The sequence below is a fragment of the Eupeodes corollae genome, chromosome 1 (assembly GCF_945859685.1).
Source record: "Eupeodes corollae chromosome 1, idEupCoro1.1, whole genome shotgun sequence".
Taxonomy (NCBI): Eukaryota; Metazoa; Arthropoda; class Insecta; order Diptera; family Syrphidae; genus Eupeodes; species Eupeodes corollae.
The window spans coordinates 107066702-107079588 of record NC_079147.1 but is presented as its reverse complement, the minus strand read 5'-3'; the positions used below and the strand labels follow the sequence as shown (position 1 = coordinate 107079588).

The window sequence follows — 12887 nt, the reverse complement described above, 5'->3', positions numbered from 1 at the left end:
TAATAATATGCTGTATTGTGTTGTATTATGCTATTGGCTTGGCCATAAGGTGACCACAATTTTTGGTAGGTATATTATAGTTGTGTGTTTTCCGAGGAGGGAGGCGTAAATTTGGCAAAGACTGGCACATTATATCCGTAGGACAAAAATGAAAGAAGTTTTGATCCTTACTTACCTTTTTGTATTTTTCTTTTGATTTATTAAGCTAAATAGGTACAAGTTAAAAGGATGTTTTATTGTGTATTGCTTTTTATGGTCTGTTTTGTTTTTAGAATTAAAATTACACTGAATTGAGATTTTTAGGAATATTATTTTATGTATGCAGGTAAGATTCTTAAAGGTTGTTGTTTTGTGTTTTATTTGATTTTTATTGGAATTTTTTAAATGCGATTTTAAGCCGTGTTTATAATGTGAATAAGGACGAATTGAATTGAATCGTTTTTGCTTTTGGGTTGAAAATTTCTTTCTTTTTTCTTTTTGTTGGGTTTAATTTAAATTGATATTTTTATATAAAGAAAGATACTACGCGACAGATAGTTCTATCCTTGATAAATTTACGTCTTAGACTACGTTCTACACACTTGTTCGAATGGATGAAAAGTTCATATGCACCCAAGTGAATTTTTTCTCGCACTTTAAAAAGCTCTAATGTTGAATCCTGCGCAGGTGGTCTTTTCTCATTCTCTTAAAAAAAGAAATCTCTCAATAAGGATTTTGATAGTTGATGATACTCGCCGTAGAATTAATAAAAAAAGAATTATAATTAAAAGTAAATATCAGCTGGGAAAAAATTACTTTGAACTTTCGATTATATGCTCTACCAAGTGCAGGTAATTCATATCGCTGACCAATATAATACGTGAGGAACCGGAAATTGGTACATTTCTGTATATTAAATGTAAACATATTTACATTATACACACCTTGGTTACATATGGTTTGTAAGAATGGATGTATCCTTTATATACGAGTATCTGCATATAAAAAATAAAATATAAAACAGAGAAATGTGTGGTATGAAATTTTGTGAGAGTTCTAAAAATCTGAAAGGATTATTTCATGTGGATGGAGGCGAGGTAGACTTTATTCATGGTTTTGTTTTACCTTTAAAGCTATAGTAAGAGCTCAAGCATCGTCTTCATCGTCGCATTGCGTTGGGTTTGAGAAAATGTGTCTATCAAATGAAGATACATTAACTTAATTGAATTTATATTGAATGAAAGCTTATTAAAACAAAACTGTCATCAATCTTTATAATTGATGAAATATGTGTTTTGTAAGAATACGAGTAATGGGGCTCTGGTAAAGGTTCTATTTTGAGATATATCATGGAGGAGTGGTATTAGCGAGTGCTTTATTAATTCTTTTTTATGTTCACTCTTGAAATAGTATAGAATAAAGGTAGAACAATATTTAGGGTTAGTATAATGATGCTGCAAATAATGAACGAATTTGATTTTCAAGGACTTCAAAAACTTCAACATGTATGAGTATTTGTTTTTTATTTTATCAAAATCTAGATAAAAATTCTTAAAAAAAACCTAGCTTAAATTTCAAAAACTTAAAAAATATCTTACTGGTCCTATGCGGGTGCTCTAAGTTAATCCAATCTTATAACTACTGGCTTTCGGCCTAAGAACAAGTTTGATGCTAAATAACGAGAATTTAATCTAAAACCAAGAACATTTATAAAAAAAACTTGGTATCTTTATATTTGTTTTTTTTTTTTATTTTATATAAAACTTAAAACTAAATAAACAAAATAGAAACCCATTATACTTAAATCATAATAAATTAAATTAAATTAAATTATAATACTTAAGGTACTTAAAACTAACCAAAACCAATAATACTACTTAAAATTACTTAAAACTACTTAAAAACTATTTAAAAACTAGAACAGCCACAGATAGCCTTTTTTTTGTGTTATGTTTTTTTTTGTGTGTGTGTGTTTATTTTTTTTTTTTTTTGTGCCACCCTGACTGTCCCTAACCTAATCTTTTAAACTATGTAAGTCTTTAAATGACATTCTCAATTTGAAGCCACCAAAACTGGTTCTCCTGCCTCACCCTATCTCTTAGGTCCCTATCGGAAACAGTCCTACTGAACCGAAGGTACTCAGCTCGGTCCAGTGCTAGGACGTCTCGACTGTAAAGGAGTTTCCTATCTACAGTTTTACGGCTGACGTGGTAGATTAGTGGAACCGACGCCCTATCCTGTATCAGCCCTCGATTCTCTAAATAGAGAAAAGTCTCGGGCAGAATGTTGCGACTCAAACGTGCACTTTCGTAGTACTCATTGTTGGGGTAGTAAGGCCCGAAAATTAAGCTGTTAGTCAACGTTATCTATCTCGTAATGTGACCGCTACCAAGCTTCAGCAAGAAATTATCTATTCTTTTTATGTTGGCTCTGTTTTATAGTAATGTTGATTGGAGTAGTAATGTTTGTACTCCAACTCTGTGTTCTGTGTAGTCCAAGGCAACGTCAAAGACAATGTCTCTCAAATACCCAAATCTTTTCCATTTGAAATGGGGCAACGTTGAACCATACCAGGCACCCATAGGCAATCATTGGCCGGATAAGGGCCATGTAGCAAATCACCTTTACCTTGATGTTAAGACGATTGCTAAAAAATAAATGTTTTGTCAGGGCAAAGCCTCCCCTAGCTCTGGATAGAGCAGCACTCATATGTCTGTCAAAATGCAAGTACTGATCCACCAGATACCAATGTACTTTACTACTCTTTTATTCGTCAGTGGCTGTGGATTTGGTTCAACGATCACTAGATTTTTCCAGTTCTTTCTCGTATCCCTTGAGGCTCCATACAACAGGGTCCTGAACAGAATAATTTCGCATTTCTGAAAGTTGATTCTCAACTTCCAGTCATCGCAATATTGCTGAATCTTGTCGAATTCACCCTGCAATAGTGTCTTGATAACCTCAATTTTTGGGGCCGTTCTGTACGCAATTAGGTCGTCGGCGTACGCTACTGCCTGAGTCAGGCTTGCTATCAAATCACTGGTGTAAATGCTGAAAATCATCGACGAGTTAACAGCTTCCTGTTGAAGAACATATTTAATATACAAGACTTTATAGATGTTACATTTCCAAATTTGACAATAAACCGTCTGCTCTTAAGCATGTCATAAAGCATATACAACAGTGGTTTACTTATGCCAAGTCTGTTTAACTTAAGATGCAGACCCTAACCTAACCATATGGTGTCGAAGGCCTTCTCCAAGTCAACAAGACAAACACCCGTACATTGCCTTTTAGATTTGTTCCACTGGATATCAAAAATAAGCTTATAGCGTCATGTCCCCCCTTAAAGCCGAACTGATTATCCGGAATTATTTTGTTGTTCTCAGCCCACTTGGACAGAGCTCTATTTATAACCTTCTCGAATTCTACTGATACTTGGCAGAAGACTTATCGACCGGAGATTAGATTGGAGTTGTACTTTCCCTTTTTCGGGAGAGAATGTTCCACAGCTGTTTTCCAGCGGACCGGAAACATTTTCAGAACGTTGTTAAACAGAGTGGTGATGGGGTATTAGTCCTGTTTTGCTCGTCAATGATGACATTTTAGAAGTTTTCGTCATTGAACCTGGTAAAACCGAGGTTCTCGGATCGCCACTGTGTTATGTCGCTACGCAGGTAGAAGTGGTGCTGCAGGGCTCTATTCACCTTGTACACTTGCTGGAAAGCAGCCCCCACGGCCTCTGCTTTCTTCCGCGGATCTTCGACAACAAAGAAGTCATCGTCCAAGGCGGCGTATCCTGGAGCTATTCCCACTGTCAGAAGTACGTTCTGTTCTCTGTCGTCCTCTGAAGCTTAAGACAAGGAATGTCGTTCTGATCATTCCTCCTAAAGATCTTGTTAATTTGCGGAACCATACTCGGGTCACTAGAGTTAACGGCTTGAATTTTCTTGTTCCAGTTCAAATTAATGTTTAATCGACATTATAAATAATTTTTTGTAAGTTATCAACAATATTTTTCATACCAAGAATAGTTAAGTTTGAAAATCTAGTTTTGTTAAATAGGTTTTTAAGCCGAAAACAATTTTTACCAATTTAAGTAGCATTTCTTAAATTTTTATAAATTAGATGAATGAAATAAATTTGAGGGATATCAAGAACCGAACATCAATTTTTACCAATTTGCGTACTATTTTTTGTATATTTCATTTTTTTATGAAAAAACGAACTGTGAATTTCATTTTACCTGCTTATAAAACGTTTGCACTTCATTTCTGCCTTTAAACCTTTCAACATCTTCGACCGCACGCTTCACATGCTCTCTCTCTCTCTTTTTCTTTCTGAGAAGTCGGTGTTCCTCTCTCCTCTTCTGCTCATAGAGCTCATGAGTAGCTCTCGTGCTTCTATACAGTCCCATTTTGTGTCCCTGTTGTTTGGCTGCATTTGCCTTCCGACATTTCTCATCATGTTGGTGGCTGCTTGAAACTCAGCACGTCAGAAACGGCTTCTCTCATCGCATCTTTGCAATGTTGCCGCTGGTTCTCGATACCCTGTGTTGGCGGTAGAAAACTTCGCAAAAGCTTATTTATGACTTGGTCGGAGAAGGATTTGGTTATCTTTTTGCGATTGTAGCCGTTCGACATTGTATCAACTCCCAGTTCTCTCCAATGTTTTGCCTTGGGTCTGGAAACTCGAAGTGCTGCCTTGGCTACAACGAGGTAGTGGTAGAGTCGATGTTAGCTCTTCGAAAAGTTCCGACTTCCTTGATGCTGGAAGCGTATTTAGCGTCGATCGCAATATGATCAATCTAGTTGACAGTAGATTGATCTGCAGAACTCCAAGTTCCTTTGTGGATGTTGAGGTGTGTAAACCGCATATTGTCTGCAATGACGTTCCGCCCGCAGCAAAGTTGATAAGCTGAATCCTTTGTAGAAAGTGCAGTCGATGTCTTCCTTTCCCAGCTTGGCATTAAAATCACCCAGAGCAATTTTAATCTAGCACCTAGAACATTTACTAGCCGGGGTAGAACTGGGCCACAACCAGCATGCGTCTCCAGCCAGCTCGGTCCCTAATTAGCTCCCTCTAGTTTCGCAGGCCAAGTTGGTTGCGGTTTTCACAGACCTGCGGGCTCCACCTGAGTCATATTCGAAGACCTTCCAGGCTGGAACGTTGATGTCCACTCGCTCTACATGCCCTAGCCATCTAAGCCGTTGGACTTTATTTTTGCTAACTAGGTCAGTGTCGCTGTACAGCCCATACATCTCATCGTTTAATCTTCTCTTCCATTCTCCATCTATGCATACGAGACCAAAAATCACCTAAAGAATTTTTCTCTCTTAGCATCCTAAGGCGCTCTCATCTTTCTTTGACAGGGATGGTGAGTGTCTTACAGATGGTGATTTTAGATGCTCGAGAGAGGACTTTACTTCTCAATTGCCTTCTACGTCCAAGGAAGAAGCAATTTGCAAGAGTTCTTCTTCGTTTGCTTTCATCGCTTGTGTCGTGGCTGTGTTTATAGCGGTGCCTAGGTAGACAAAGTCCTCAACTACCTCAAAATTATAGCTGTACATGTTTTGTCCAAGACGTCGCAGTGCTCAAAAACGCTCCAATGACATCACGCTTTGATCTTCCAATTATGTCAATATCATCTGTGTATCCGAGTAATTGGATGGACCTTTGGAAGATTGTGCCTCTAGTGTTGACGGTTGAGTTTTGCACAATTCTTCCAGAACGATATTGAAGAAGTCGCATGACAGTGCATCGCCTGGTCTAAAACCTTTTTTTGACATTAAATGCATCAGTAAGATTTTTTCCGACTTTGATAGAGCTGCGTGCATTCTCCATTGTCATTCTGTACAAACGGACATTGCTCTGTAGAGCTCTTCCCTATAGATGCTGTCATTGGCTTTAAAACCGATAAACAGATTGTGGGTACCGATTTGAAGCTCCTGGATTTTTTCCAAGATCTGCCATATTGTGAATATTTGGTCTATAGTGGCCGCTGAAGCCACATTGATCGTCAGGTTGTTGACGAACGGCTTCAGACGTTCACATAATACAGCAGAGAGAATCTTATATGCAAAGTTAAGGAGACTGATGCCTCTGTAGTTGGCCCAATTTAGAGGGTCTCCTTTTTTAGCTACAGCACTGTTCATATGTTTTTTCCAAGAGCTCGAAAAAAACATCCTTGGTGTGAACTTATCCTTTTCGTCTGCGGATGGTCATGAGGCGCTTTGTTCATGTACCTATAGCTCAAGGGTTGTTGTCTGGCACCAATGAAAAAGCCCCATCCAGAAGCATCCGTTATGTAAAATAATAGTGTTTTAATTGTCTATTTTCAGTCTGCATAGTAGGCGAGTTATTGAAAATTAGTTACCTACATGTGTTCATCTTTCCAACTTGCAGTTTACCTCACTGCCCTTTTGCTGTCAGTTCAGCAGCGAGTCAAGTAGCGTATAATTTGACAACCAATACATGTTTTGACACCAATCGTTGTATTTGAATGTCTTATTTTTGTCAAAAAATGTTGCTTAGATTTTTGTCTCTCTTAAACTTCAAATGGGAAGAGTTTCAATTTTGTGATTTCAAATAAATAGCCTCAAAATTCTTTAATAAGATCACCGTAAAAAGCATCAAATTACTGTTTTGTTTTGTATATTTGAAATTCCTTAATTAACTTAGTTTTTCTTTTCTATAAAAAATTCTCTCTACTGTCATAAAACTAACATACACATAAATAGTATAATTTTGTTTTAGGTTAACTTTATCTTTATTTTTTAAAATAATTTTTTTTTGTTGGATTAACAAATCTTGAGCTTATAATGGTGAACGAGAAAAAACTTAATCGGTGTGGAAGCTTCCATATTCGTTATTTAGAATTATGTCGAGCGAAAAACTATCCACCTAATCCAGCAATTAAATCAAAAAACAATGCAACATCAATTTTAGATTTCTTCGGAGACAAACTTAAGGTTGAAGATTGGCTATTTGTAATTGAGTCGTTGCGTTTTGATAAAATTGTACAACATTTAGCAATTCGTTTAAGAAAAAATATTGGAAATGGTAATTTTTTAAAAACTTTGTTTGCTTTATTTCAATTTCTTTTTAATTTTTATAGTTATTGAACACATTGATAGTGAGAAAAAGGCAAAGGTTTTTAGACAAAAACCGGCGGTCTATACGAAGTATATATTTGGAGGAATTATTGATGCGGTCACTTATAGTATTCAATTCAATAAGAACCTTACAATTCTTTGTTTGGAGGCTCTTCCAATGAATGAAAATTATGCTGTCTCTATAGCAAAGGTACTTTTATTTTTAACTGGCGCCCGGGCAAACCACATACTCAAACGCTCTATTCAGTTCTCTTAAAACCAAAATAACTTACCTTTGAAGGAAAAGGTTGTACCTACTTTTGTTTAGAGATGATTTAAAAATATAAATGGCGCCCTGGTATAAACTCAATTTTCTTAACATTTTTGTATTTTCTTTTTGTAGGCCCTTTCAAGCAACACGCAATTGAAAAAAATAAGTTTTCAAAGGTCACCCGTTGGTGATAAGGGTTGCGAAGCTATTTGTTCGTCCATTAAATGTCTCCCTTCAATTGAGACCCTCGATTTGTCTGAATGTAATTTGACAGTTCTAGCTGCTGGTCATATCGGAGATATGATTAAGGTTAGGTTTTTGGAGTCTTCAAATAAATGCATTTTCAATTTTCTTATTAACTTTTGTAGTTTCAAAAAATCTGTAGATACTCGGAAGGCTGGCAAAAATCATTGCGATATCAAGATGTAGATCCAAATACGATCTCAGGTCTTCGTGTCATCTTATTAGCTAGAAATCCAAATATAACTGATGATGGAGTGAGAATAATTTCTGAAGTGCTCAAAGAAGATGTTTGGATTAAAAGTTAAACATCGATAAATTTACAGATTTTAAGTAAATTTTTTCATTCAAATGATTTTACTAAATTTTCAGTTATTGACATGGAGAATTGTGGAATAACGGATATTGGAGCAAACCTTATATCAGACTGCCTTGCTATAAATGAATCAATTATCGACTTCAATATCAAAAACAATATTGAGGTGAGTAAATTTATCCACAGAAATATTCGCCAACAACTCGGAAAGGATGATGATAATTCAGAAGAAAGTGAAGAAAAACTATCATCAACAAAAGTATCGATGTCAAAGCTTAAGGAACGTCTTAAGTTTATGGAAGAACAATTGGCATCGGAAAAGGTCTTACGCAAGCAAGTTGAACATTTGAATGAAAAACTGCACAATCAAATTGTTGCCTATGAAAATCAACTAGCAGAAAGTAAGGAACTGGAGATTCCAGAAGGTTATGTCTTAGTAAAGAATGATTCCTTGGACTCAATTATCAATGAGTGAGTGCATAATGATGTTTAATATCAAACTTCTGAAAATATTTACTAACATTTTCTCTCAAGGAGAAATGACCTGTATAATGAAGCATCTCATATCAAAGAACAGTCCAAAGCAAAGAATTATTTGAGAAAAATTAACAAAATAAGAAAAGTTAAGAGTGAAATGAAATATAAACAAGAAGGAACATCTAAAAAAATTTCAAAATCCGACTACAAGTTTAATAACAATGCAAGTTTATTGATTATTTTATATCATGAACATTTTATAAACAGTATTTTTTATGTTATTCTTAGGATCGCCAAAAAGCCGTTATTTTCGAAAAGAATATTGGAGATAACTTGAACACTAACTGTATAGAATTAAATTTGACGGCAAGAGTTGAAAAAAGTAGCAAGGATTTTGAAAATAATCATACAGCGACATCTTCTGAGAATGAAGAAATAATCGGTGAAGCAGAACCCTTTAAAGTTTTTATGCGCAAAAAGCAACCAATATTAGTTCAGAATAAATGTCCTTCCCCAAGGTCTCTATTCTTAGGCCTCAGTTAAGATTTTTGAACTGTGATATGATCCAAATTATAATTTTGTGTCTTAATAAAAATACAAAAAAAATAAATACAAACAAAATAATGCATAATACTTACTTGCTTAAGGTGGTGCCCGGGGGGGCTCGGCCTTAATCATCATGCGTCTCCAGCTAGCTCGGTCCCTACCTAGTTATCTACCCCCAATTCGTTGACGTCTTATTCCACCAGCGTGTGCGACCTGAGTCGTGGTCTTCCTCTACTGAGCTGTCCTGTGGGTGTGGATTCAAAGACTTTCAGGGCCGGAGCATTGGTTTTCATGCGCTCGTCGTTCCATCTTCTCCTCCACTCCTCTTCCATGTATACGGGACCGTAGATCACACGAAGAACTTTTCTCTCGAAACGAAGCAAACTGCTTTCATTCGTTTTTGTCATAGTCCATGCTTCTGCACCGTATAGCATGACGAGGATGATAAGGGTCTTATATAGCGCCATTTTGTCCCTCGAGAAAGGACTATACCACTCAATTGCTTTCTTAGCTCAAAGAAACATCGGTTAGCAAGAGTTATTCTGTGTTTGATCTCAGCGCTAGTGTTATTTTATGCGTTTACAGCGGAGCCTAGTTAGACGAAGTCCTTGACTCCCTCAAAGTTATGTCTGTCGATGGTGACGTTTTGACCAAGACGTCGGTGTTGTATGTCCTTTCTTGACGACAGCATGTACTTTGTTTTGGCCTCATTAACCCCTAAACCCATTTTTGCCGCCTACAATATACCTACAACAGCCCCATTGACATCGCTCTGAGTTCTTCCGATTATGTCAATGTCATCAGCATATGCAAGTAATTGGACAGACTTTGGAAAGATGGTGCCCTTAGTGTTGACGTATGAGCTCTGCACTATTCGTTCAAATACGATGTTAAAAAAATCGCATGACAGCGCATCACCTTGTCCATGGTCATCCTGCACAAACCTACGAGTTTGGCAGGGATGCCAAAACTAAACATGGCTCTATACAGCTCGTCCCTGTAGATGCTATCATATGCGGCCTTGAAATCGATGAAAAGATGGTAGGTGTTGATTTGGTGTTCTCGGGATTTTTCCAGGATCTGCTGTAATGTGAATATTTGAACGACTGTGGACTTTCCTGGTCTAAAACCTCACTGATAAGGAACTATCAGGTTGTTGACGATAGGATTTAGACGTTCACATATTACGGCCGAGAAGATTTTATAGGCGATGTTAAGTAGACTGATACCTCTATAGATGATGCAGTTTAGAGGAACTCCTTTTTTTAGGATCGGGAAAACAATCCTGAGGTTCCATTCATCGGGCATGCTTTCGGTCAGCCATATCTTACGTATAAGTTGGTGGATGCTTCTAACCAACTTATCTCCAGCTGCTTCAAAGGGCTCGGCATTCAAGTCATCCGCTCCAGCGGCTTTATAAGACTTTAGCTTAGATATGTCAATCTTCACTTCGTCTAAATTGGGAGGAAGGGATTGTTGGCTTTCGTCGTCTATGTTGAATGGATCATCCAGCCTGACAGCGGAAGTCGGTTCGTCGTCGCCGTTATATGGTCTGCAGAAGTGGTCCTTCCATATCCTCAGCATTGACTGCGGTTCCACTATGATGTTTCCACTTTCGTCTTTGCAGCCTTCGGTTCTAGGTTTATGTATCGAGAATTTCGTTTCACCTGTTCATAAAACTTTTGAACATCATAACTGCTTTTAAACCTCTTAACATCTTCTCATGCCTTTTTTTTCTTCTGAAAAGTCGATGTTTTTCTCTTCTCTTCTGCTCATTGAGCACATGAGCAGCTCTCGTTCTTTTATGCAGCACAGCTTTGCGTGCCTGTTGTTTGGCTGCATTTGACTGCCGACATTCCTCATCAAACCAGGGGTTCCTTGTTGGTGGCTGCTTGAAACCCAGCACATCAGAGGTGGCTTCTCTGATTGCATCTTGGCAATGTTGCCACTGGTTTTCGATACATTGTGTTGGCGGCAGAGAACTTCGAGAGAGGTTACTTGTAACTCGGTCGGAAAAGGATTTGGCGATCTCTGGCAATTGTAGCCGTTTGACGTTGTACCTTCTCCCAGCACCTCCCTGTTTTGCTTGGGTCTTTAAACCCGAAGTGCTACCTTGGCTACAACGAGGTAGTGGTCCGAGTCGATGTTAGCTCCTCGGAAACTTCGGACATCAATGATGCTGGATGTGTGTCTGGCGTCGATCGCAATATGGTCAATCTAGTTGAAGGTAGATTATCTGGAAAAATCCAAGTTCCTTTGGGGATGTTGATGTGTGGAAAACACGTATTGGCTACCATGACGTTTCTCCCCGCAGCAAAATCTATGAGCCTAAATCCGTTGTCGGAAGTGTTGACCTGCAGGCTGTTTTTCCCGATTATTCCACCAAAGATGTCTTCCCTTCCTTACTTGGCATTAAAATCACCCAGCATAAATTTAATATCGTAGCTAGTACACTGCTCATATGTTTTGTCTAAGAGCTCGAAGAAAATATCTTTGGTGTTGTCATCTTTCTCTTCTGAGGGGGGCCTGCGCATATCAGGCATAAGTTGCCGAATGTAGCCTCGATGCGTATGGTCATGAGGCGCTCATTGATGCACCATTAGCTCAAGACTTCTTGCCTAAGTCTGGCTCCAATGATGAAGCCGCATCCAAAGAAGCGCTGTTGGTTTTCGTGGTAGCAGTCACCATAGTAAATATCACAGTTTTTCATCTTCTTTTTGCCCGGCTCATGCCATCGTATTTCCTGGATGGTGGTGATGTCTGTTTTATAGCAGTCTAGGGCCTCCGCTAATTCTTCGGCAGCACGTGGTCTGTTAAGGGACCTAACATTCCACGTGCATATCCGAAGTTCGTTGACCTTAATTCGTTTGCGTAGGTTCTTGCGACTTGTTGGTGCTTCGCAACAATGAGGCTTTTTCGTGGCCAGGATGTCACCCCGATACGGCACAACCCCCAACCTGGAGGGCCAGATCCTAAGTACAGCTCCATGGATGGGGAGCCGGATATAACCGTTCCCTATAGGCCTTGGCTCCGAATAATTCGAAGAAGCCCTATAAGGTGTTCACTAAGTAGTTCAACCTTACTGGAACTGTAGACGCCACCGTTGATTCCATCTCGTGAATTCCTCCGCTGCCGTCTGGATAAGGAGAGGTGCCTTAGTAGAAACACCTCCAGCACCCAATGGTTATCACGGGGAGGTGAGAGTAGGAGTTTATAGACAGAGGTGGGTTTTGAGAAAAACCTGTGGGCGCTTGTGTCCTCTTGAATAAATATGAACATGTTTGTCTTCACTATAATCTTGACATCTGCATTATAGGAATTTCCTATAGTTAAGTAATAAAGTGACTAAGTAATCAATGTATTAACATTTAGTTCTTAACAATTGAATACAATTTGGAATATTAAAGTTTTGGTTATTCCGTCAGTCAGGTTGAAAACATTTTTTAACGTTTTATTACTTTTCATTCTTTTAATTGTGAACAATATACATATATCAAAAAACTTAAAAATTTAAATATTCTGTAATTAATAATAACTTATAGGTACTTGTCCATACATTACTTTCAGATACTTGCTCAAAGTTTTCCAGTCAAGCTCGTTTAGGATATATGTAGATAGTTTTTTTTAGATTAGAATATTAAAGGTATTTCTTCATAGCTTAGCGAACCTTGGAAACAGTTTCTGCCACTCAGATTGTAATTAAGTCAATTATCCTGCTGTTAGATTCCCGAGCTTTTACTTTCAGTTCGGGTCGAATTGAGTTCTCATTTGTTGGTATATCGCAGGATATTTTTTCTTAAAAATTGCTTATGTCGCTTAATTCAATTAACATCTAATGTCTCTTGATAAGCATTTGCAAAATACTGCCATTTTGAAAAACAACAGTCCTTGTTTCGCAACTCATATAAGAACATTTTTTTCGAAAGTCTTGCGATTGGATAGTTGCTGCTGATTTTGATTGTGT

The 12887-nt window shown here is 37.8% G+C and overlaps 2 protein-coding genes across 3 annotated transcripts in view; one reads left to right on the top strand and one right to left on the bottom strand.

Annotated features, from left to right (window-relative positions):
* The window catches only part of LOC129942475 (serine-aspartate repeat-containing protein C), a 37902-nt gene extending 37318 nt beyond the window's left edge, over window positions 1–584 (bottom strand). The window contains exon 1 of the mRNA XM_056051451.1: window positions 176–584. The gene's annotated coding sequence lies outside the window, so the exon portion shown is untranslated. The remainder of the gene's footprint in view (window positions 1–175) is intronic.
* Window positions 585–6662: 6078 nt separating this feature from the next.
* On the top strand, window positions 6663–9001 carry LOC129941198 (protein Cep78 homolog). Of its 2 annotated transcripts, none has more exons than XM_056049770.1 (7): window positions 6663–7041; window positions 7097–7284; window positions 7477–7653; window positions 7713–7887; window positions 7957–8371; window positions 8438–8600; window positions 8666–9001. In XM_056049770.1, the coding sequence occupies exons 1-7, from the start codon at window positions 6801–6803 to the stop codon at window positions 8918–8920; spliced, it is 1614 nt and encodes a 537-aa protein (XP_055905745.1). In that variant the 5' UTR covers window positions 6663–6800; the 3' UTR covers window positions 8921–9001. The 2 variants fall into 2 exon arrangements, with proteins under 2 accessions (XP_055905745.1, XP_055905744.1); XM_056049769.1 differs by having other exon boundaries at window positions 6666–7041; window positions 8435–8600; window positions 8666–8999.
* Window positions 9002–12887: the final 3886 nt, after the last annotated feature.

What these genes read in the sequence shown, in the direction of transcription:
- LOC129941198 (XM_056049769.1), top strand. Translation starts at nt 6,801, where the DNA reads ATGGTGAACGAGAAAAAACTTAATCGGTGTGGAAGCTTCCATATTCGT. An exon ending in AGAAGATGTTTGGATTAAAA is followed by an intron (nt 7,888 to 7,956) that starts GTTAAACATCGA and finishes CTAAATTTTCAG; the next exon opens with TTATTGACATGGAGAATTGT. An exon ending in TTGGACTCAATTATCAATGA is followed by an intron (nt 8,372 to 8,434) that starts GTGAGTGCATAA and finishes TTTTCTCTCAAG; the next exon opens with GAGAAATGACCTGTATAATG.